Raw genomic sequence first — 26,485 nt, forward strand, 5'->3', positions numbered from 1 at the left:
ATTACTACTAGCTTCCTCCCCAGAAAAATGAAGCAATGGCCACACTGTTTCTCTCATTAAGCCCCAGCATTGCCCATTCCCTAACAAAACACACCAGCTGCTAAGTCTGAGCGACGGGAGGGAGCAGTGGACTCTGAGCCAGAGGAGATAGAGGAGGTCCGGGTCAGAAGGAGGTGAAAATTAGCGTTCCTCCCCCTTTTTCGAAGGGTTTTGGGAGGCTAGGCTCTGTGGTCAGCCTGCTGGCCCGAGCGCTGATGAGACTGGACCGCTAGCACCCAGGGGAAGCCGATGTCTAATTACCTATTGTGCCTGACAGAAGCTCCTTAATTACCAACTTCATTAGCTCGCTGGTCTTTGTTTTTCTTCAGAGGGGGCTGAGGGAAGTGGGAGGGGTGAGGCACGAGAAAAGAGATGGTGTTTTAGCACCTTTTCCACCCTTTTGAAGAGCTTCTCTCTCTCTCTCTCTCTCTCTCTCTCTCTCTCTCTCTCTCCCCCTCCCTCTCTCTTTTTCCCTTCAAGGAAATGTTAAGACCTCAGTCAGGGATCTAATTAGATTCATGGTGAGAACCAGACACCCTTCTAACTAGCCTCTGGAGTCCCCTAAAAGGACAGCAAGCAACTGGACAAGAGAAAAGAGGAGCTTCACACACACACACACACACACACACAGAGAGAGAGAGTCTTTTCTCCATATTTTAGGGGACATTGTTTATACTTCTATCATTTCTCAGAGAAACCATCATCCCAAAACTTACCCCAACCCTGACACTAACATTAATCCCAGCCCAAACGATTCATCTTTTTGTGATGAGTATTTGTCTCCATAAGGAAAACAGGTCCCTGATTTTAGTCCCCACAGCTAGGTCTGCCATTTTAGTGGCCGATATATATGTAGTCCCAGAAATAATCGTGATTAATGATATATTGTCATTTTAAGACCATTTTATGTCAATAATGTAATAATAATATGTGTGTATGGGGTGGCATGGTGGTGCAGCAGGAAGTGTCGCAGTCACACAGCTCCAGGGACCTGGAGGTTGTGGGTTCGTTTCCCACCTCGGGTGACTGTCTGTGAGGAGTATGGTGTGTTCTCTCTGTGTCTGCGTGGGTTTTCTCCGGGTGACTGTCTGTGAGGAGTGTGGTGTGTTCTCCCTGTGTCTGCGTGGGTTTCCTCCGGGTGACTGTCTGTGAGGAGTGTGGTGTGTTCTCCCTGTGTCTGCGTGGGTTTCCTCCAGGTGACTGTCTGTGAGGAGTGTGGTGTGTCCTCCCTGTGTCTGCGTGGGTTTCCTCCGGGTGACTGTCTGTGAGGAGTGTGGTGTGTTCTCCCTGTGTCTGCGTGGGTTTCCTCCGGGTGCTCCGGTTTCCTCCCACAGTCCAAAATCACACGTTGGTAGGTGCATTGGCAACTCAAAAGTGTCCGTAGGTGTGAGTGTGTGTGTGTTGCCCTGTGAAGGACTGGCGCCCCCTCCAGGGTGTATTCCCGCCTTGCGCCCAATGATTCCAGGTAGGCTCTGGGCCCACCGCGACCCTGAACTGGATAAGGGTTACAGATAATGAATGAATAATTGCGTATGAGGCATTGCTATGAGAATGTAAAAAAATATTTATCTTAAATAAATTTTTTACAAATATATAAAATAATTCCCCTGTTTTCAAACCAATCGACAGCCCACAGAACAGCGCGACTGAAAAAAATATATTGGTGACATTCATTCTCATGTAAACAGTCACACACATAAACACAGAGGGCAATATTGATGTAAGCAAAAACCCTGAGGAAATGTCCATAAATTGTATGATTGTTCGATAATATAATTACTGTTACACGTCTTAAACGCTCACCCACAATGTGATATATATCTGGACCTCACACACTCACACACACACTTGTTCTCTGATTCCTCATTCCTTTTAAAACATTATGTAGCGAGACATTATTGCACAACATTTTTAAACATTTCTGTTCTTTTGGGAATATCAGGATGCACCTCCTGTGTTCAGATGCTACGGAAAAATAAACATGGTTTAAATAGTATACAAGCTGCTGTTGTTGCTGGTGTTTGTTTTTGGACAGCAGTAATGTCCAACTAAACGACCAGCCGTCACATTCATAACTGTACTAACGCAATGAAAACTCCTCTGAATAACATCACATACATTTTTCTTTGAGCCATAAACCAAGCCAAGTGCCATTTAAGATCTGACACATAGCACCATCCTCCCGTCTACACCTCTCTTTCCTCACCTTGTTAAACACAATGCAACACTTCCTCTCTGTCCTTGTTAAGGAGTCCTTCCGGAGTTCCTTTGGATGGATGGTTCTGGATGTGAAGGTTTACACCTGAGACCCTGAATTCCAGCGTTTAAAGACCCTCCATGTAACAATAACCCAAACAGTTTTCTCTGAACCATAATCCAAGCCAAGTGCCATTTAGGAACCTATACCCGCTACCATCCTCCCATCTACATCTCTTTTTCCTCACCTTGTTAAACACAGTGCAACACTTCTTCTCTCTGAACTGCTTTCCTCCAGAGCTCTCGCCAACAGCGCTTCCCACTCTGTAATTGGTTCTCACTGTGTTCTGTGGCTTTCGTTGACTAACGATCAGGCCACAACAGCCTTTAGGACATAAAACAACTGCCTCTGTTGAAATATTAGGTGGATCCAACCTGCTCTGTTCACTCGCTCTGGAATTCTCTGGCCTGGAGGGTTGTGTTTACACCTCACAAAGTTTTAAGGGACGCAGCGGCTTTTTGAAATTACTGGCAACCTGTTTAGACGCCAAGAAACATGCAACTGGCTTGTAACTCACTCACTCGCTCACCCATTTATTCACTCATTCATACAGTCACTCACATAGTCATTCACTTATACATACCTTCATACAAACTCATCCTGTCACTCGCATGCAATTACTCACTCACACATACTCACTCTGTCACTCACATACCTGCTGACCTACTCACTCACTCACTCACTCACTCATATTAATCTTCATACATACTCACTCACCCTCATATAAACTCACTCACTCGGTCACTCACATACCTGCTGACCTACTCACTCACTCACTCATTCACTCATATTAATCTTCATACATACTCACTCACTCTGTCACTCACATTCCTGCTGACCTACTCACTCACTCACTCATATTAATCTTCATACATACTCACTCACCCTCATATAAACTCACTCACTTTGTCACTCACATACCTGCTGACCTACTCACTCACTCACTCACCCATTTATTCACTCATTCATACAGTCACTCACATATTCATTTACTCACTTATACATACCTTCATACAAACTCACTCTGTCACTCACATACAATTACCTACTCACACATACTCACACTGTCACTCACATACCTGCTGACCTACTCACTCACTCACTCATTCACCCATTTATTCACTCATTCATACAGTCACTCACATACTCACACATATTCATTCACTCACTTATTCATACCTTCATACAAACTCACTCTGTCACTCACATAAAATTACTCACTCACACATATTCACTCTGTCACTCATACAATTACACATACTCTTTCAGTCACTCACATATTAACACTCACACATACTCACTCACTCACTCACTCACACACATATTCAAATATGTGCTCACTCACTCACCCTCGTATATACTCATTCACTCATTCCCTCGCATACTCACTTACATATTCATTCACTCACTCACACATACCTCACTCTGTCACTCACATACCTGATGACCTACTTACTCACTCACTCATTCACTCACTCACTCACATATCAACCCTCATACAAACTCACACACTCATTAATACACTCACATATACATACACTCACCCTCATTCATACTCACTCTCTCACTCACATATTAACCCTCACACATACTCACTCACTCACTCACTCACTCACATACATTGACACACGAGGTAAATCAGATGCACAAGGATCTGGATGTAAAGGTTTACACCTGAGACCCTGAATTCCAGCGTTTAAAGACCCTCCATGTAACAATAACCCAAACAGTTTGCTCTGAACCATAATCCAAGCCAAGCGCCGTTTAGGAACCTATACCCGCTACCATCCTCCCATCTACATCTCTTTTTCCTCACCTTGTTAAACACAGTGCAACACTTCTTCTCTCTGAACTGCTTTCCTCCAGAGCTCTCGCCAACAGCGCTTCCCACTCTGTAATTGGTTCTCACTGTGTTCTCACACTTTCATTGGCTAACGATGATTCACAGGGCGCTGATAGGCCGCAACAGCCTTTTAAACCTAATTGGCCGATGCTAGCTGCCACTCTCTTAACGATTGGCTGTACCTTGGCGAGCCTGTTAGAGGACAGATGTCAGACGGGTTGCGTTCTTCTCACAGTGCTCAGAGGAGGAAGGAGAGGGCTTTCCTGTGAAGCTGCATGTGCTATTAAAAAGCCAAGTTCACAAAGTTGAAGCTGTGTGGGGGATGGGGGGAGGGGGAGTCGTAGAATAGGCTGAAAAGACCTCAATTTTGTCTGGTTCCAGGCTGAGGAATGGAAATAGAACAAGATAGTTGTTATGAAACTGCTTCAGAACTAATTAATAATCATTACCTAATCATTAATGGCTTTAAAGCCACTCACATGAACGACAGTGTTGCAAACTGGTAAAAGAGTTCATTATTCACCATCAGAATAAAGTATATATGGGGGATAAGTACTTTAACTGTACTGAAAAATGTATGTATTAATTTGGAACCAGTAATTTACTCGAAATCACTAATATAATGTTGTTTAAATGATAGTGCTACATTTAAAGTGAACTGAATATAGTCAATATGTTATTTTCAAAACTCTTTTAATATAATTGAATTATAATATCTTTGAGGCATCTAATTAACATATAAACCACAGTAAAAGTATGTGTAAATTAAAAATAATGAAATGAAAATTGTGCGGCACAGTGTTGCAGCAGGTAGTGTCACTGTCACACAGCTCCAGGGTCTGTCAGGAGTTTGGTGTGTTTTCCCGGTGTCCGCATGGGTTTCTTCCCCCTGTCCAAAAACATACGTTGGTAGGTGGAAGTGTCTGTAGGTGTGTGTGTGAGTGTGTGAGCGAATGTGTGAGTGAGTGTGTGTCAGCCTGTGAAGGACTGGCGCCCCCTCCAGGGTGTGTTCCCACCTTGCTCCCAGTGATTCTGGTTAGGCTCCGGACCCACCATGACCCTGAACTGGATAAGCGCTTACAGATAATGAATGAATTCATTCATTCAAAAGTTCACACCTTTTAGCTGTTTTTGCTTTGTTCTCTTTCTTCTCTGTTCTTATTTCTCCGTTTTTACTCAGTGCTTTACTTTTTCTACACACACTGTGTGTTTATCAAACCACCGCAAAGTCATATCATAATAATGAAGGGCTACAGACAATGAATGATGAATGAATGAAATATAAAATAAAAATCACACAAACAAACATAAAAAATGACCTAATCAGATAATGGCAAAAATACCATGACTATTAGACTCAGTATGTATTGTTTATTATTAGTGCTATTACGTATAACTTAATAATCTAATTTACATATTAGTAGTGATTTATTACAAATTAGTGCTCCCAAAATAACTCAAGTAAATCAGTAGAATTTAAGTAACCATTCTGTTTTTCACAAGGAGTCCTACTCGTAAAATGTTCATGCAGATTTTCATGTGAATTTCTGGCAACCCAGCATGACAGATCAGGCTTAAAACCTAAACCCTACATTTAACAAACAGACCCAACTGTAAGCTCCAAAAGATTAGAAACAGAATAAGCGGTTACAGATAATGGATGGATGGACGTACAATAACTGAGTTTTGAAGAATGATGAATATCTGGGCTGAAATGTTTACTTAAATATGTCCTAACGTCTGGAGATCTGTTTGCATTTGCACAGTGTGTCAAATCTTCACAACATATCAACCAAAATAATCACTAATAATTTTGTGAAATTTATTATTAAAAGTGGGTGGCACGGCGGTGCAGCAGGTAGGTGTCGCAGTCACAGCTCCAGGGACCTGGAAGTTGTGGGTTTGAGTCCTGCTCCGGGTGATTGTCTGCGAGGAGTGTGGTCTGTTCTCCCTGTGTCTGTGTGGGTTTCCTCCGGGTGACTGTCTGTGAGGAGTGTGGTGTGTTCTCCCTGTGTCTGTGTGGGTTTCCTCCGGGTGACTGTCTGTGAGGAGTGTGGTGTGTTCTCCCTGTGTCTGTGTGGGTTTCCTCCGGGTGACTGTCTGAGAGGAGTGTGGTGTGTTCTCCCTGTGTCTGTGTGGGTTTCCTCCAGGTGACTGTCTGAGAGGAGTGTGGTGTGTTCTCCCTGTGTCTGTGTGGGTTTCCTCCGGGTGACTGTCTGAGAGGAGTGTGGTGTGTTCTCCCTGTGTCTGTGTGGGTTTCCTCCGGGTGGCTGTCTGCGAGGAGTGTGGTTTGTTCTCCCTGTGTCTGCGTGGGTTTCCTCCGGGTGACTGTCTGTGAGGAGTATGGTGTGTTCTCCCTGTGTCTGGATGGGTTTCCTCCGGGTGACTGTCTGAGAGGAGTGTGGTGTGTTCTCCCTGTGTCTGCGTGGGTTTCCTCCCACAGTCCAAAACACACGTTGGTAGGTGGGTTGGCGACTCAAAAGTGTCCGTAGCTATGAATGTGTGTGTGTGTTGCCCTGTGAAGGACTGGCGCCCCCTCCAGGGTGTGTTCCTGCTTTTTACCCAGTGATTCCGGGTAGGCTCTGGACCCACCGCAACCCTGAATTGGATAAGTGTTACAGACAATGAATGAATGCTTGAATATTATTGAAAGGAAAACAGACTTAAAAAGAATTAACTAGCAGCCATTGGTTTAACAGCTTAGCTTTCTCCTCAAAGTGTGTTGAAGCACCAGATTATCTTGCTTAACCAGTCGATCAAATGAGGATATAGCATGTCTCAGAGGCAGGTGCTCCTCGTGGGGCAGGTGGACAAGGCTCAGCTACCCTCTCTGAGACACTCGAAGAAAGTACACTCTTCAAAGCCTGAGTCTCCTGTGAGTGACAAAGTGTGTTTATGTGCTCTTTCTCTGTAGTGCAATAACACACATACACTTCTACCTGACCGCAGTCATCGTCTGTTATTAAATTATCTTCCTCGCTTTCTTCTTACCTTGCACTGACCTGTTGGCACCTTGTACAAGAATAGATCTCCGGCTGTACCTTAAAGGTTAAATAAACGTAGGCTGCAAATAAACAAATGATGTGTCTGCACACAGGGTGTTTGTGCCTGTGCATGTGTGAATACATGACTGCAGGGCACTGTTCATAAACCGAGCATGACACCTACACAGGCCGTTCATAACAACTGACGCCAACTTACATAAACATCTAGAAAGGATTAGAGTCCTTTCACCTCAGCTAATGAAATTATTGCTGCAATAAAAATTCGCCTTTTACATACAGTACTGTGCAGAAATTAGAGACCTATATAGAGAACTCTTTTGCATTTAATTACTGCTCAAACCAGTCATTAAGCTCATGTTAATCACTTTCCAGGAGATATCACATTCCTCCTCCAATGAACAGCACTTAAAGCTTTTGTCTCTGAGAGAGAGGAGAAATCACTTCAGGTCTGACCACATCCACAGCCGTTCCTGTCCTCGGTACTCTGTACTATGGGTCTGAAAGGAGGTGGAGCTTTCAAGGAGCCTGCACTGAGAACACAGAAGTGGAACATTTGCAGCTCAAATAAAGAAGCTGTGATGAACACAGTGGCTGTGTTTCAATCGCGAACACCTCTTCGGCTCATCCCAAAGGTACTGGATCCACTCCGGAGAACACAGTTCCACTGCACCACAGCCCAGTGCTGGGGTCTTACAGTCCTGGCTAATACTCGACACTGGGCCTGATCACCTTAGGTTTGTGTGCAGCTGCTTGAGTGTGTCCCTTTTCATTTAATGCTTTTCTGTGGCAGTTATACAAACTGTGCCTACAGTGTGTGCACCTTAAAGTAGACATAGTCCATCTCTTCTCCACAAGTGAGCACTTCTGGGCTTTAATAAAATGCATAGGACATGCTTTGATTAAAATAAGGCAAGGATCAAATCCCTCAGCAGTGTTCTCCCCCTGTGTAAACAGCCCTGTTCAGAACAGCACCTGTTCCTTTAAATGATAATGAGCCGCTCGCTGTTCACCCCCACCCCGAGCGCCCAGCAGTGAGGAGCGAGGAGCACATTCTCTTTATTCGCTGTTCTCCTTTTGTCCGTTTTTACTCTTATTTCTCCGCATTGGTTGCGTTTGTTTTGCCTCGTCTTCTCGCTCACACATAAACACGGGTCCAGCGCTGGGATTGGACAGTCTCAGACGAGGGGGCGGGCCATTCTGAAGTGTCAGCAGTCGATGTAAAAAGCAGCACAAACTCAGAACGGCTTGTTTTCTGACTTCCAACCCTACAGAAAACTGACTGGGTGGTCTTGTTTCACAGCGTGTGCTTTGGTGGGCTCCAGAAACACTCATTAATGAGCACATGCACTGAAGTGATTTTTTTTCAGAGTAGGTTCCGTTTAAAGCCGCTGAATTCACTGCAGTATCTGTGTGTTTGGTTTTTGAAATGGGCAGCGGATACAAAGTCCTGAGAAAGGTTAAGATGATGCGCTGATGCACATGTGCCTTTCTGTGTCTTAAGTAAATGAGATCCTTGGCTGGTGTTCTCTGGCGGTTCCTAAAAGAGCTCGTCAGAGACTGGTACAGCAGGCTCTGTGTTTACCGTGTAGCTTCTTTCCAGGAGCCTCGTGTTATTAGCCGCCCATTGGCCTGCAGGAAAATATTGCCTATTGAGAACACATGTAATCGGCTAATTCTATTTACCAAAGTGTAAAAGCTACACAGAACCTACAGGCTCCACATGGTTTCACTTTATAACGGTGGAAATGACCTCAGTGGATTGCCAGGAATGTGGACGTAGTTTGGAAGCCGGCTGAAGAAACTGTGACATTGCAGCCCTTCAATGAAGCAGTGTTAGAGCCTTGCACTCAGGACTGAGGAACACACATACACACACACACACACACACACACACACACACACACTCTCACACACCAGGCAAATGGGGGCAAGAAGACAAGGGGAATCAGTACGGATACACGTGTGATATATTTAGTGAAGCCACTGCTTATTTTATTTAAGGAACGAATTGAGGGTTTTCCAAAGGGCTAGGCCCCTGAGGTATTTTATCAGGTGTAAACCTCCGCCATATGGAGAACATTAGGGATAAGAATGTCCACCGTGGATGCGTTTTTAACAATAACAAAAATGTTTTATGTTTTTGTGTCCAATTCGTATGTAATTTCTGCTCATTATAATGATGTGGTGATGTGGTGGAGAGCTGCGTGAGTTACCACCCTCCACCGCTTGGTTTTTAAACAGACCCTGAGAGGATGTTATCCTCAGTACACTTCCAACACTATTAAACACTGCTGTATAAACCAGGTGAAGGAATTCAAGCCTCATTAAAGACAGACCTACTCATTGGCTGCTGTTGTTGTTTTGGCAAATTGTTGCTTTCACTCTTGGCCACTGACTGAATTTTGCATAAAACCCAAATATATCCCTCAGCATTTCTAGCTTTAGCTAAAAAACTTACACAACAGGAACGTTTTGAATCATTTTGTTTTACGAAGGACCCAGTTCATAACATATGACATCATCACTGTCAAAAATGGCCAAATGACAACCTTCACGTCATTTTAATGATGAATTAGATGTTTTGTTTTGGTCCTTACACCATATACTGTAGTAATAGCACACGGAACTGGACGTGAGCACCACTCTAAATCACACAGGTCCCAGCAGTCAAAGTAAACAAAAAAGCAAAGGTGACATAAAGCTATTCCCAAGAAAATGAAGTCTGTTTCCCTCTGTCCTTCCAACGAATGTTAAAGTTTAATCACCTGTGATATCTTGTGTCTTGTGTTTAATTCATTGTTAATGTTGATGGTTTAGATGTTACACTCAGTGAAGACATTCGCTTTAAATATATTTAACTGCAGGTGTTGGGTTTTAAATGGAACCGTGAGCGTTAAGGCAAGCTGCACATGTCCAAAACTATTAAACTGTTTTTAAAAAATGTACAGACAAGGCTCTGTTTAAGCTTTGTAATTAACAACTGAACAATTGTGATCATTAACAAATCAGCCCAGTCTTTCTGAGGTCTGCACTGAACTGACAAAGTCAAAATAGGTGTTAGGTTTCTGCCAAGAATTTAGTGGAGATTAAATGCAGTTCAAATGCAGTAAATTTTTGAATTAGAATATAATTCTTTTTTTACCCTCATTTTAAAGACTTTAGACTGATACACTTTAAAGATAAACCAGAATTAAATTAGGAGGTGTAGTTTAGCTAAAAAACTGTGTAGCTGGTCACTTCCTGCCTGTTTATGATCACGAAAAAGCCTGTTATTTTTGATCATACCAAACTTAAAAATCAGAAAACCCCTGATAAAGACAGGAACTGATGAGAGTACTTATTAACAGTGATGTCTTTAATGTTAATAATAAAGGCACCATATTTTATCAAACAGAAATAAAATAGACTTGACAAAGGAACAGTTCCTCACTGGAAACCAGGCTCTGGAGATTCCTCTGGAGGTTTCTGTGTCAGTTTAATGTTAAACACAAAGCTCCTCAGAAAGCCAGTAACAGACAGATGTGTCCTTGTATTTGTGTCATTATAGGGACGGACAAAATGACTCTGTTTTGTAAAATATAGAGCAGACGGTGAGAGTCTCATGGGTCACAGAAATGCGTCTGCACATGAGCAAGGAACTATGATAAATTACCTGAACAGCTTTCAACACATTTCCATTCAAGGCTCCAGTAAAACACTAACGTTGAGCGGAGCTCAGCTGAAACCCACAGTAAATGTCGTAGCGATGTATAAAACAAAGTGTTTCCCAATTCTCAACTCTCAGAGCCCTTTAACACTTGAAACTCTAGCGCTGCTTTTGCTTACCCTCCAACAACGTCATCAAAGTGCACACTTCAAAGAAGGGTTTAGGGCTTAAGGCAAGAATCGGGACGGGGCGAAACCACAGACAGCAAACTCCCAGACATTGTTGTGGATTTGGAAATCCCATCTGAAACCTTTTTCTAGGCCCCAAAAAGAGGACATATCCGGTGAAAAGAGGATGTGTGGTCACCCGACATTAGCCCCACCCCATAGCAGTAATAGCGCAGCAGATTTATACTTTTAAATACAAATTAGCATGTATTCACCCTTATTTAGAGTCTAGGATGAACCCATCTTTATAATAACAACAGAACTGGACATTCCCAAGTGCCTCAGTCTTTTCTAAGCACACGGCCTGAGACACTGTCCTTAAACTTGTTGGAAAATGTACACTAGTGCTGCATGAAGGGGGTTTGGGAAAGGCCCAGCTGGTATCGGAATATCTGAGACACATACCCTGAAATATATTGAAATAACACTCCGCTCTGATCACACACACACACTTCTAGCCAAACTGCCCCCTCCCTCTGTCTAAACGTTTGAGAGAAAGGTTTAGAATTTCCCTCGAAACATAACATAAGGGTGAATTATACAATCAGCAATTTGTCTCTGTGTTATTGGACTGACGTTTAGTGCCAGAATGGCCCGAGTGCCTTCTGACATGTGCCTGGTGTAGACAGAGAGCAGGGTTTGGAAAGCTTTGGTCAAATGATATGTTTTGTTGGTTTTCAAAGGGGAAAAAATTAATACGCCCAGATCGGGGAGAATAATATGGCAATTTCTACTATTTTTAGTAGTTAGTTTCTGTTTATTTAGTTGGTTTGACATTCATTCAATCATTCATCTTCAGTAACTGCTTCATCATGTTCAGGGTCACAGTGAGTCCACAGCCCACCCAGAATTCACTGGGCGCAACACAGGAGCACAACCTGGACGGGGCACCAGTCACTCACAGGGCATCACACACACTCACCCAGTCACTCACACACTCACCCAACCACTCACACACTCACCCAGTCACTCTTACACTCACCCAGTCACTCACACACTCATCTAGCCACTCACACACTCACCCAACCACTCACACAGTCACTCACACACTCAGCCAGTTACTCACACACTCACCCAGTCACTCACACACTCACCCAGTCACTCACACACTCACCCAGTCACTCACACACTCACCCAGTCACTCACACGCTCACCCAGTCACTCACACACTCACCCAGCCACTCACACACTCACCCAGTCACTCACACACTCACCCAGTCACTCACACACTCACCCAGCCACTCACACACTCACCCAGTCACTCACACACTCACCCAGTCACTCACACGCTCACCCAGTCACTTACACACTCACCCAGTCACTCTTACACTCACCCAGTCACTCACACGCTCCCCCAGTTACACACACACTCACCCAGTTACATACAAGTTCACCTAGTCACTCACATACTCACCCAGTCACTCACACACTCACCCAGCCACTCACACACTCACCCAGTCACTCACACACTCACCCAGTCACTCACACACTCACCCAGTCACTCACACGCTCACCCAGTCACTCACACACTCACCCAGCCACTCACACACTCACCCAGTCACTCACACACTCACCCAGTCACTCACACGCTCACCCAGTCACTTACACACTCACCCAGTCACTCTTACACTCACCCAGTCACTCACACGCTCCCCCAGTTACACACACACTCACCCAGTTACATACAAGTTCACCTAGTCACTCACATACTCACCCAGTCACTCACACACTCAGCCAGTCACTCATACACTCACCCAGTCACTCATACACTCACCCAGTCACTCACACTCTCACCCAGTCACTCACACACTCACCCAGTCACTCACACACTCACCCAGTCACTCATACACTCATACCTGAGGATGATTTCACACACTCACCCAGTCACTCACACACTCACCCAATCACTCACCCAGTCACTCACACACTCACCCAGTCACTCACACACTCACCCAGTCACTCATACACTCACCCAGTCACTCATACACTCACCCAGTCACTCACACTTTCACCCAGTCACTCACACACTCACCCAGTCACTCACACACTCACCCAATCACTCACCCAGTCACTCACACACTCACACCTGTTTACAGCCAATTCACCCACCAACAAATGTTTGGACTGTGTGTGGAACGTGAACCCCTGGGGGAAACCCACACTGACACTGGGAGAACAGTGAGCTGAGATGGGGGCCCTGGATTTAACATATTGGGGCAAATACAGAACGGGCCATAACTTTTGCACAAGTGTGTTTTATGTGTAAGTAAACAGTGTTATTTACACCCACAAACTCAACAAAACCTCATTCAACAGAGTGCACAAGTGTTAGGAAAAGTTCATATCCAGTTTAAACATGGACTATTTTTGTGATCCTGTAAATACACCATTGTTCCCTGAGATCTTTTAAAATGGCACTAACCTCATAGTTCTATAAGGAACATGTTTGAGTCTGAAAACACTTTCAGTGTTCACTCCCCACCACATACTCTCCAGATTGTCCAGGGGTTATATGTTGTCCCCACATAAGGACGCCCGCCCGGGTCAGTGATGGTACCAGGGCGGGTCAAAAAGGGCCGTTATGGGCAGCCCACCTGAAAACCCAACACCTCTCTGAAAGAAAACGACACATTAATCCCATATACAGCCCGCCTGGGTCCCACTAATAGCCCCTGAACCGACCCACGCAGAGGCCCTGCTCATCTGGAACCACCTTTACCCCATGTGGGTCGAACTAAGATGTGCCACTTGGGTTATTTTTGTGATGTCATAAAAACCGTCTCATTTGCATACATCTGCATACTCAGCCTGTTGATTCCCACTGAAGTTATAAGGAGTGTTTCAGCCTGGACTGGTTTTAAAAGGAAACACAAGGGGACATCTAGCTCATTTGCATATGTCAGCCTTAAATACACTGTAGTAAAAACGGTCTATTTAAGGTATAAAGTGTGGCTGGAAAGTAATTGATCAAAATTAATCATTTATAAATTATTTATGAACAGAATTAGTCAAAGGATGTGATACCTACATAAAATGCATGATTTGTTTTGAGTGAAGGTATTTATTAATGTTTAAAGGTCTATGATTTAATGTAAAGCTTCGATATCCAGTGTGTTTTACAACTGCACTCTGTTCAAATCCTGTAACGTTTACTGTAACTGCCTCTCGTTTATGGTAATTCTATACAATTAAAATCACTGTAAGTGACTTCAACCAGAGACATCCCAGTGGCACTGACCTGAGCTGCAGCTCCACCCACAATAACCTAGTGATCTACTGACTCCGCCTCATTTATAAACACCATCAGAAACACCTTCATCTACAACACTCTATAGATACTGTAGCTTCAGCTCCACCCTCTACACCAACCACTTACTGATTCACTGACTCCACCCCTTTAATAAACACCATCAGAAACACCTTCATCTACAACACTCTATAGATACTGTAGCTCCAGCTCCACCCTCTACACCAACCACTTACTGATTCACTGACTCCACCCCTTAAATAAACACCAGCAGGAAGTGTTCCTTTAACATTTTACACATTTAAATAGTGCTCTTAATATTCTCCTTTTTTGTTTGTCCTACGTTTCACTGTCTGCACTTAGAAGTGTTGAGTGGATATGAGTTTACAGTAATGTACTGTAACTTAATAACAGTGTTCACAGAGTTGTGAAACAGACGGTTTAAAGTCCACATCAAAGTCAAGGCTTGTTCAGGAACGTGATTGTGTGTCCTTCCTCCGAAATAATCACCTCCAACAATGACATATATACAGTTAACATTCTCAGTTCACAGTGAGACTGTGTGTACACAGGACTCTCAGCAGCCCACCACAGCGCCTGCTGAATATTGGAGCTGATCTATTTTGAGATAAAAGACCCTTTGAAACTTATGCATGGCACAGCAGCAGCTTAATACTGAGTACAGCATGTGAGAGAGGACAGGTCTAAAGCAGGAGCTGCAGATTCTCTGGCCTCAGCTTTTCTGAGAGTTTGGGATTGTGTTGTAATTACGGATTTGTGTTTTATAAAATACTGCACCCATCTACTGCCCCATCACAATAAAACACCAAAGGCTTGGAGTTATAAATGTGGAGCGTTTTTACCATCGGCAAAGAATAATCTCTAGTTCTTAAGCATTGAGGGTCGTTGGTTTCTAAACACAGCACGCCCTTGTTTAACACTTTCTGTAGAAGAAGTATTATTTAGAGTATCCTTTCCAATAAGGTCCCCTGGGATTGTACTGTGTTTGTTATTGCTATGAACCTCGTGCTCCCTTAACAGCAAACTCCCCTAATGCTGCAGCTATACATCAATATATATCATTTTAATTAACTGTTATTCCCATTAAAAGCGTGTATTTTCAGGTGACGTCAGTGATCAGAAACGGCACTTTGGCGTTGGATGAAGTCTAGACGTGTGTCAGTCCTCACGGTTATTAATAAAAGGTTCAACGTCAACAATAACACAGTAAAAATACAACTAAAGATGGACATTCAAATGCACTGCAAGAGGATTCAAGAGCCGCTGCTTGAAATGAGACCGTGGCCCTTTAAACAGTGTTTTAAACTTCATTACATTCCGACATCCCTTGAATTCTTCGGTGAACGCAGCATTTCCGTGAAACGTGATCGAGGCTAAAACCCCCTTCAGTCAAATATTTAAGAACAACAAACAAACAAAGAAACACATGAACATATTAATACATGTGTAAACAATAACTAAATAAATGTACGCCAACAAACAAACGCGTGCTCGCTACGAATTAAACGAGTATATGTTCATATTATGATATTATAATTATAACAGTTTCATTATGTTAATATCAAATTATAATATTAGTACGTGTTTATACGTGACATATAAATGTACAGGCGATGTTTTCGAAAAGAAGTTGGCTAATTTTGTCGTGACGTCAGCGCCAATATTTTACTAAATTTGCGCTTTAAAAAATGAACAAAAAATGTTAGTCAACTCTGAAATACGCCCGCGGAAACAGGACAAGTGTGCAGTGGTGTAATTCTGACTGCACCAAAGACGTCCCAGGCCTGGATCAATGAGGAAAGCACTGCAGAAGATTTGAATAATTTAGTTGCAGTGAAAACGTTGTATAAAATTTTAGAAAATTGAGAGAAAATTAGGGAAAATCGTAAGCGGTTCCTGGAGCGGCGAGAGAGGGGTCGAGGCCAGCGCGAGGTGAAGGTAGTGAGTGTCAGCCTTTCAGGTGAAGAAAGCCCCTCAGGTGAGGTGCCGGGACGTTTCCATTTCTGACTCCAAACAAAACCCAGCATTTCAGGCGCGCGAGCTTAATTTTGATCTCCGTAGTGGCGCAATGTTTCGCAGGTAGCGAGGGTCCGAGCGCGGCTTTATCCCACGCGCCGTGTCCCGTGAAAAGTGCCGTTCATATTAGCGGGATCAGCGGATGTAATTAAAGCTGCTAATTGCAGATTAGAGGTTTTGGGTCACTGGGGTTATTCGATAGGAGGCCGTTTGAAATGACGGGCAATTATTGAGCATCATTCGGAGAAAAGGAGGGGCTTTTACACCTCAGTTTATTCCTCGACCTCTACCTCTCTTCCTTCCTCGGGCCTCTGCGCGCTCCAGAATTCACTGGACACTACAGCGACTGAGCTCGGGTCCCTTGGAAAATAAGGATTGGGATTTTTTTTTTATTTGTTTTATTATTTTATTTATTTTTTTGGACACAGTTCTAGGGAAAATCCGTGGTGTATTTTCAATGAATACCACGTTAATTAGAAACACGTAGACACGTCATAATGTCTGTATAAGGTAGTTAAGTGGATATAAATATGTATTAGACATAGGTTAAACTGCTATAATAATTATAGCTATAAAAACCATATGTGTGTGTGTCCATATATTTTAAAGACACGGTTATAAAATTGCTACAGAATTCGCGCATTAATATAGCGCTCACACACTTGTTTCACCATCACCAGTAGTTACACTGTTATAACACCGGTTGTTCAGTTGTAATTAAACAGATCCCAGATAAAGTGGGAACACGCATTTAACTAAAAAGTTCCTCGTGAATCTAAAATACGGTCTTTGTCAATAAAACCCAACTGGGCGTTTTATTTCCGAGCGGGTGTTTGTTAGAGTATGGTATGTTTCTATTCCAGGAGCAGCGCAAGTTGTCCCTGATTTTCCCCCTGATTTCCCCCTGATTTCCCCCAGTCTGGGGCGAGCTTAGCGGGTCATGAGGGAAAAGCCGATCAAATTCATAGCCCATGAGGTCAAACTCATAATCAGTGTCCGAACGAAGAGTGGCTATTTTCTAGAGGTGCGTTCGATTTTGCAAATTTGGCTTTTTGCCAAACGTACCCCAGTAAACAAGGAACGTCCCTGGACGTTCAAAATATGTCTAAAAGTAGTCTGTCCGTCAAGGACATATTTTAAACGTCAATGGACGTCCAAAATCCATCTTAATAAGTTAGTTAAGTGGTGACCAGTTGATAACGTCAGTGGACGTCCAAAACGCGTTTTATACAAGTAATTTATTTCGGGACCAATTAATAACGTCAATGGACGTCCAACATACGTCTAATAGGCGTCTTTTCAATGTCTGTGTTTGGACGTCTTTTCAACTTTCATTTTCAACCTTAAGAGAACGTTGATTAGACGGCAGTCATTACGTTATTTCAACGTTGAATCAACGGCTAAATGTTTACTGGGGAGGGTGTTTGGTGACTTTTTTATTTAAATGTACTTTTCTATCCTCTACAGAAAATATGAATCAGAAAATGAATAAATGATGCCGTTATTTTTCCACACGTCACGGTGCAATATTGTTATTTACGATATTTTTAAAATTCAGAAAATCTGTTCTTGAAAGCAAAGAAAATACGGAGTTACGCCTTAAAAAAACACCCTGTCCGTGATCAAACTCAGCGAGGAAACGGGAGATTTTTCAGGCTGCGAACATTGTCACCCCGCCTCGCGCTCTCAGTCGCTGTCTGTGGAGAGGATTAGCGCTGTATCAGAGACAGAGAGAGACAGAATTTAGTTGTGGAAAAGTTTGACCAAAACACGTTTTGACTGAAGCTAATGGCGCGGAGTCGAGTGTGAAGCGCGGTGTAAAACGGAAAACGCTTTTAAATTTGTTAAATTGGCGGTGTAAAATTAATAAAGGGGAGTCTGCAGTAATGATGATGGAGGGGAAGAGGGGGGGGGCAGGTGGGGGGTGGTTTCAGTCTTGTCTTTTGACGCAGAAAGTGCGCCAAATTTGTTTGCAGCCGGATCAAGGCTCACCGCCTCCACTGCACTTTTCTTTATCTTAATTCCAACTTGAAAAGATATAATTATCTAGTTTGAACAGGACGGCTATCAAATCCGCTTCTTCAGGCGGGCTGGGGGAACAGCTCGAGTGGATTGTGGGCTCTGAGCCGCTCCGTGTTGCTGCAGATAGGGAGTAATGAAGTTGTGGAGTCCGGAGATACAAAGGGCATTAACCTCATTAGCATGAAACCTTTTCTTCTAACTATTGTGGGACCCTTTCAGCCTTCTAATCCCTCTATTTCAAAGCTGGGTGTGTAATAAAGCTTTTAGGGGGTTTTCAAAGCTAATGGTATTCTCTGAAGAATTTTTTTTATTGCCGTTATAGTCCACAGACCCTTTCCTATATATCCTTCATTATGTATATGTGAGAAATATAGAAAAAATAAAAATCTGATTTATACGTAACGAAAACGCGTTTTTTTCTTCTGCGCTGAGAACGTAAATAACGTACGCAAATGAACTGCGGTTTTCTGTTGGAGTAAAAATATCTGAGGGAATTGGCTTATTTTTTTAAAAATCTAGAAAAACACCGAGGTGCCAATGAAATGCAATAAAAACACGCTCAAATAAAACCAACACTATTTGCGTTGTTTACAAACCGGTGGAAACTGGCGGCGTGCAGGGGGTAGGTTTTGTGCAACGCCGAGTACACGACTTTTAAACAAAGCTCCTCTTTTCCCCGCACATTGCAACCCTCTCCTTATCGCCTTGTGAGGGGTAGTCAGATTGTACTAAATTATGTCCAACCAGGCCCCTTTGGATCCACGGATTAACAGATTAAAGTGGACCACTGGGCAATGCATCCCCCCCCCTCCTTTCTCCACCCCCCCCTTATATTACTCATATGATAATTGCCTAAACTGATTTGCACTTGCACAAAAAAGCTCGCAGCACTCTTTGTAGGTCGAACACAGTAGACTGCTGCTTTGCTGCTTCTCTGTCAATGGAAATAAAACTGATTAATGCCGTCTATCAGGGGCTGAGGAGGCAAATGAGGCAAGGAAAAAAAAACAAGGCAATTCGGCCTGAAAATAAAAGCTCTAAACTGGTTACAGCATGCTTTGTGGTTGAGTGTGTGTGTGTGTGTTTTACATTTCAACATTCTCTACTAAAGGAAAAGGGCGCTGGAATGAACGCGACCCGCGATCCTTAAATATGCGGCGAATCAAAAATTTGATTTAAATTTTTGCTGCGTTAATAAAATGATTTGCTTTATATCAATGAGAGAAACGCACCTGTCACACAGCAATGAAAACCAGTACAAAGCGTTTCCTGAACCTCAACAAAAAATAAATAAAACAATATTAATAATAATAATAATAAATAAATAAATGAAAACCGCTAGGAAAAATGAACCGTAAAAATCTCCCGCCACAAATCCTGAGTCTTCTCGCCTCTTTTATTCTCAGCAACATGATAAAACTTTATTGACAAAATATTGACAATTATATACTTCTTGGAAGTATATGTTTTTTTGTGTTAAAATTGTAGCAAACTTAACACAAAACACAAAAAAAAAATTATTTACATTCTGGTAAAAGAGAAATGAACATTAGCATTAGCTTGTTCTTTTAGGATCTCTGTACATGGAATACACGCTCAGTGCTTGAAGTTTCCTTGTGTTTTTGTTGTTGTTTTTTTATTTGCTGCCAATTCCTGCATTGTTTTGTCCTTCGTGGCAACTCTGGAACTGAGGGGAACTGAGAACAGGGAGCAATGGTAAAGCTTCAGATTTCAAGGAATGTCACCGATATTGTTTGTGTACCGGAAGTACTTGGTGGCAAAACTTTTGGAAAGTTTTCAAATGTTTTCCTCTTATTTTTTTTAACTTTAAAAACACTATAACGCAGCACTGCTACTTCGTCTTGCTTCTTTGCTTTTTTTATCACAACCACTTTAACACGATAATTATAAATTCAAAGACTCCACACTGTCGTAGAAAAAAATAAACGGAAGAAGCACACAACATATTTTTTTATCTCCTCAGGTCGAAAACAAAGTTATACTTTGCGATGAGGGCAAATGAAATCAACTGTACCCCAAAGAAAAGAAAATTAACCCATTGCTCTAACATGCAATTCAAGTTTGTTTTTCTGTTTTTTTAGTTGTTTTTTTTTTAGTTTGTACAAAAACAGTCGTGTGTTTTGGTATCTCGGAAAGGACGCGTGCGCGTTCACGTTGAACGTTCACGATTTGCCAAAAGATCAAGTCAAATTCTAAAATTCTCATAAGTGCAAATGTCCTATGCATTGGAGCCATGGCTGGGTTTTTTGGTGGTGGTGATGTGGTGGTGGTGGTGGGGTGGGGGGTGGGGGGGTTGTGGTGGTGGGTTTAGATGGGTGTTGGGGGGTGGGGGGGTGGTATGGTGAGCATGGTGAGCATGTAATACCTGTCAATCATCTCGTTTTTGGCAACGTGGACAAAGTATTGACCGTTCCCTCATAGTGACAGCAGTGCCACCAACAGGAACTTTCAATTTTCTCACCCTCGAGCTGCCGATCTCCAAAAAGAATGGAAATGTGACCATTGGCTTTACCCTCACTCTCTCTTCTCTCTCTATCTCTCTCTTTCTTTCTCCCCCTCTCCCTCTCTTTCTCTCGCAGCACACAGCATCCCCTCATCCGTGTCGCGTCCTCCTTCAAGCCGCAGCGAGCTCCAGTCCCGGGGTTTCAGACACAGTCTCCTCTTTTTCCCCCAAAAAAAATTAAAAATAAAAAAAAAAGCGTTCGTTTTTTTTCGCGTTTGTTTTCGTTTTTTTTTTAGTTTTTTTCGTAATTATTAATATTAACGTTGTCCTTAATCGTCCGAAGTGACGTCTATTTCCTCAGGGCTCCCTTGCTTGGTGGCTAGCCTCCATCTGTTTACGTGGTGAGTGCCCTTCTTCTTCTGCTGAGAGTCTGAGCCCTCCTCCTCCAGCTTTTGACGCTTGAACTTCGTCCTTCGGTTCTGAAACCAAACTTTTACCTGCGGAGGAAAAAGACGGAGAGAAACGGGGATTAAAATAAATAGAAAATAAACGAAATAATTCAAGTCATAACACGGAGATTGCAGTAATTCACTGTAATTCACTGTAATTTACTGTAGGTTTGGTCTCTGAATGAAACAAAGAAAGGAGAGAGAGAGAGAGAGAGAGAGAGAGAGAGAGAGAGAGAGCTGGCCTCTTCAGCTGGTATCAGTGACGGAGGGCTGAATAGCCTTATACAAAAAAAATAGCATCTCACAGTCAATCTATCCGCCAGAGGAAATAGTTCCCTTTCGCTTTGGTTTTCCTCGTTTTTTATGAAACGCAAACACGGCATAAAACGTGATTATCATTTTTTATTTTTGTCCATTTTGTAAACGAAGTCTTCTCCAGCAACAACAAGAGCTGTACGCTGGTCCTCGGGTCCGTTTTGGAAGTCTGTTCACATCCCCAGCGCTAAACAAGCCCTCAACAGGCCTCGTTTACAGAAACCCAGTTCAGACACCGGTTGGAGGCGATGTGAATTCACCATGGTTATGAGTGCTCGGGGTCCTGAGGAGGAGGTTATAAAGCCCCTCCATTAGTATCTTTCACACACACACACACACACACACACACGCTACAAGCTGAGGACTAACTTTTCTATCAGCGCGAGAGAATAGCAGTGTGTCCACGGACTCCTCCAGCAACTCGAGTCATTATCTTTTATCATTCACATTAGACCGGTCGGCCGAGTGAGAGGAGGGCGAGGGGGGCATTTAATGTCCTTTCATTTGTGTAATTGAAGCATTGAAGTGGGCTCCCAGCTCGTCTCTCTTTTCTCTCTCTCTCTCTCTCTCTCTCTCTCTCTCTCTCTCTCTCTCTCTCTCTCTCTCTCTCTCTCCCGTTTAACTGCTTAATTGCCAGACCTTGTTCCCTCAATAAGCAATGCCCGATCCCCAGTCTTATCCAAACCGAGCTGTACACACTCCCTTTAACACCCCCCCCCCCCCCCCCCCCCCATTAGATGTCCGTTAAACCCGCACATCAAATTTGACCCAGAATTCTTAGCGTCACAACAACAGCGAATCGTTTTTAAAAATAAAAATTAAATAAAATAAAAAAATTGCGTTTTTTTTAAGAAAAGGGCAAAAATTCAAAAACACAGCCCATTGTCAAAAAAAATTAAAAAAAAACGTGACGTGGAAACGTGAGCGCATCCGCGTGGATACACGTCTGAGACTAAGTTTTAAACCTAAATCATAACACGAACTTTAACACTAGGCTCAGGCGTAAATCTAAGAATAAAGCGTGGTCCCAGTTGGCGACCGTAAGAATATTAAACCATTTCTACATGAAGCCACGTGACACTTACAGAATCATAAACACTGGTATAGCACTGACCTCATTTACATATTTACATTGATGTTTAAATGGGATGAATTTTTATAAATAAACTGAATAGGGTTCAATGCACTGGCTACATTTAAAAATGCTCAAAAGGAACAGGCCTGTGTTGTTTGTGTACTTTTATTGTGCATATTTACTTATTTAAATTGACGTATTTACATACACACTCCCCCCGAATAGGAGCAGAAACAGTGCAGTGGAAATTGCAGAAAATAAAAGAAAGCGACCAAAGTTCTCTGAAAAGGTGGGAACCAAGCTGTTAAAGCGATGCGCGTGCACGCAGGTGCGGTGTGAGGTGCGCGTGGAGACGCAGGTGAGCTGTAGCCTACCTGAGTTTCCGTGAGGCTGAGACTGTGCGCGAGCTGCTTGCGCTCCGCTCCCACCACGTAGTGGTTCTTCTCGAAGGCGTGCTCGAGCCGCAGGAGCTGCGAGGGCGAGAACGCCGTGCGGATCCTCTTGGGTTTTCTGGCCAGTGCGTTGTGCAAGAGGAAGCTCTCCGGACTCGCCTCGTTCCCTGCGCATCACAAAGAGCACATCGCCGCGGGTCAAGATCAGTTCACACACCGCGGATACACAGCGTCCAGCTCGCGCTGGGGCCAGTGCCGAGCCGCCTCTCGGTTCGTGCAAAAGTACTGCAGCTGGGAACGTGTCTATATTCATCATACAGTCAATAATCATCATATACATTACTGATTATTAATGGACATTATATACATTACATTACAGTCAGTCAGGATCAGTCACGTGCTCCAAAACAACGGCGATATAAGAAGGTAACGTTAGGGAAAAAAACGAATCTAAAGTTTGAATTTAAAGAAGTAGCATTATGAATTAATCGAGCAATAATTCGATTAACGTCGATTGATCTGAATCGTTTACTGTTCTCAAAAACAACGTCAGCGTTTTTAGATTCGAATTTAATTCTAATCCTAAAATTTTAAACTAAAACAATAATTTAATTTCATAATTATTCATTTATTAATCACTCAGTAAAATAAACAATCCACAAAAAATCATTTAACGTGCTCCAAATGATATCAACACGAACAGACGTCCAGGCCTAAGATTCTGGACAGTCTTCCTCCACTCCTCAAACCTGAATTTAAAGAATTAGCATCATCAGTAGTCGGTCCACTAATTAATCAATCGATCAATCACGCGGACGAAGGGAGCGATACTTCAGAGCTGATCTGAGGAATAATAATGATAATAATAATATTACTAATAACAATAATAATAACAATAATAAACCAGTGCCAAGCAGAATTATGTTCGACGCATCCTCTGTTTTATAAACGACGCTAAATACGAACGGGCTCAAAAACACTGACAAACTGGAAAAGAAGAATTTACCAGCCACAGCATCCTCTACGGAGCAGAGGCACCGACCCGAACACGGGGGCTGCTACAGCGCGAGGAACTCAGAACAAACACCACGGGAGCGTCAAACTGTGTTGACATTTTTTATGCAATTAACGCGAGTCTAAAAACGTGGTCAAAATACGGTACGCTAATTACAACAACCACAAAAACATAATAACAATAATAATAATAATAATAATAATAATAATAATAATACTATATTTGGTAAATATTATCACTGTATATTTTTCCACGCTGCTGCAGAAATTAAAGAAAGGGGAAAAAGACCTGAGGAATGAAGAATGAAGAAGCCGTTGCTCGACAGTGGGATATTCGCGGTGCGGTTAACACGGGAGATTTAGGCAGTGTTTAGAAACAAGGCCTACTTTTCATACGCAGCCTCTACATTCAACAACAACAGCTTTAGCGTAAACACGGTTCGGAACGGAAGTACACTTTATTCTGAAGTTAATAAAAGCATTGCTCCGTTTTGTTTTATTTCTGTGAGAGTGTCAGGGCATTTTATTTTGTCCTGAGAATTATTTCAAACCCTGTCCTCACCCAGCCATTAGCCTCGGGCGTATTTCCCGATCATCTCCTTAAACAAACACTCGCACATTGAGCTCACGGGAGGACTTTTATTTTCACTGGTTTTTAAAAACGTAAGCTATTTTTATTGAAACTAATTTCTCAAACAATATTAATCTGAGAGAGAGGGAGAGTTCGGTGGCTGTGGATTGTTTATTTCAGACTGTTCAGCTGTTTCACGGTGAAATGTTGTAAACATTTCCTCAAACTGCAACTAAACCAATAAAAGCTATAAATTCACTACTTTTTTTGTTGGTTTTTTTGTTTTGTTTTTTTTTCTACAATTTCAGATTTTTCCGTCGCAGTTATTAGTCACCGTCGTCGTTTTATTTATTAGCAATGCACATTTTTGTTAGCGACATTGTAAACAATGTCTAACAAGCTCCACGTCTTCAGGACGCTGAAGTTAAGACGTGCGAACCGCCTCGTCACACGGCGACGGCTGCGTGTGTTTTTGTATTTTACACAGACTCATAAAAACGAAAGAGCGTAAGCTTCGCGTGGAGAAATCGCTAAGCGTGCTGCCCAGGAGTGGTCAAACTTTTCGTTTAGAGCCACTGCCTGTGTTCTGGAGAAATAAATAAACAGGCTTTTGTTACAGTGATCAGGGTTCGACAGAGTGTTGCAGGGTTTTTACTGTAGGATTCTCCTTTAAGTGATTTAATTAGTGCTGGTTTGTTTTTGTTTGTCTGTTTTGCAAACAATGGCTTTTTAAAACCGTGCTTGAAAAGCTCACGTGCTCATAACTTCAGCGTTAAATAATGGCCCTGTCTCTGCCGCTGTTTCTGAAGGAAATGTAAAAAAAAAAAGCAAAGAAAGAGAGAGAAAAAAAAATAATAAAAACAAATAAAATCAAATAAAATAAATAGTAAACGCATTTTTTTTTTTGAATCTATCCTCTTTTTTTACGGGACTCAAACTTACCTTGAAATCTGTGCCCCAGATACCGGTAGCGGTGTATGAGCCACGGGTAAAACGTGGCCGGGTCCCGCTGCTGCGCGGCGAACAGCGCGTGCGGCCCGTGGGCCGAGGCCGCGACGGAGGAGGCAGACGTGGAGGACGAGGAGAGGGCGTGCGCGTGCGGGTGCACCGGTGCGTGCACGGGCGCGTGGACCGGGTGCGCGTGCACGGAGGGCGGCGCGTGAGACACGGCGTCGGCGAACACCAGCTCGGGGCTGGAGTAGAGGGCGCGCGCGCCCGCGTGGAAGCCGTTCAGGAACGGCGTGACGGGGCTGGGCGCCGCGTAGCTGAGCGCGGCGGGGCGCGCGGGCTCCTCGGCGCGCGACACCACCGAAGGCACGGGGCTATCCTTGGCCACGAGCGACTCTATGGTGAAGCAGCGCTTGGGCGCGGGCTGGAACATCGTCTTTCGTTTTTTTTTTTCTTTCTTTTTAAGAGAACAAAGGACAGGGAGAGAAACAAACGAAAACGAAATCCAAAAGTTTAACTCCACACGCGCGGGGAGGGGGTCTGCACGAGCCGCCGCGCGAGGAGAGGGTGAGGGGAGGCTTCAAAACTGCTGCAAGTGCACGCGCAACGCCGAGTCCTCCAGCGCATCCATGGATGGGCTTAGTTGTTGTTGTTGTTGTTGTTGTTGTTGTTTGTGTTGCTCTCCTCGCGCGTGTGTGTGGCATGCGCTGTGGTTAGAGCTGAGAAGAGTCTGGCTCGAGCTTAGTCCGGTGCAGGAGCTTTTCCTCTTGTTGTTGTTGTTGTTGTTGTTGTTGTTGTGATTTATCTCCCCTCGTGCACTGGCTGTTGTTATAGTGCTGTTTGGTTTCTCTTTGATCTCAGGCTCTGTCCGTGCCCGGATTTTTGGCCGCACGCGCGGCGGACAGCTGTGCGGACACTGTTCGGCAGAGTCTCG

The 26,485-nt window shown here is 43.3% G+C and overlaps 1 protein-coding gene across 3 annotated transcripts in view; it reads right to left on the reverse strand.

The window, feature by feature from the left end:
* Window positions 1–19,730: 19,730 nt before the first annotated feature.
* The window catches only part of emx2 (empty spiracles homeobox 2), a 7,028-nt gene continuing 273 nt past the window's right edge, over window positions 19,731–26,485 (reverse strand). The window contains exons 1-4 of one of the 3 annotated variants that reach the window (XR_010804080.1): window positions 25,546–26,485; window positions 23,001–23,185; window positions 20,710–21,284; window positions 19,731–20,020 (exon numbers count right to left, since the gene is read on the reverse strand). The exon at window positions 25,546–26,485 is cut by the window's right edge and continues 273 nt beyond it. Coding sequence is in view for 2 of the 3 variants with exons in the window: in XM_066679481.1 (XP_066535578.1) it covers window positions 21,117–21,284; window positions 23,001–23,185; window positions 25,546–25,984 (792 nt within the window). In the remaining variant the exon portion in view is untranslated. Of the gene's footprint in view, window positions 20,021–20,651; window positions 21,285–23,000; window positions 23,186–25,545 lie in introns of those variants that run through there. The other 2 variants (XM_066679481.1, XM_066679483.1) reach the window with 2 other exon arrangements.

The sequence above is a fragment of the Hoplias malabaricus genome, chromosome 8, assembly GCF_029633855.1.
Source record: "Hoplias malabaricus isolate fHopMal1 chromosome 8, fHopMal1.hap1, whole genome shotgun sequence".
NCBI lineage: Eukaryota > Metazoa > Chordata > Actinopteri > Characiformes > Erythrinidae > Hoplias > Hoplias malabaricus.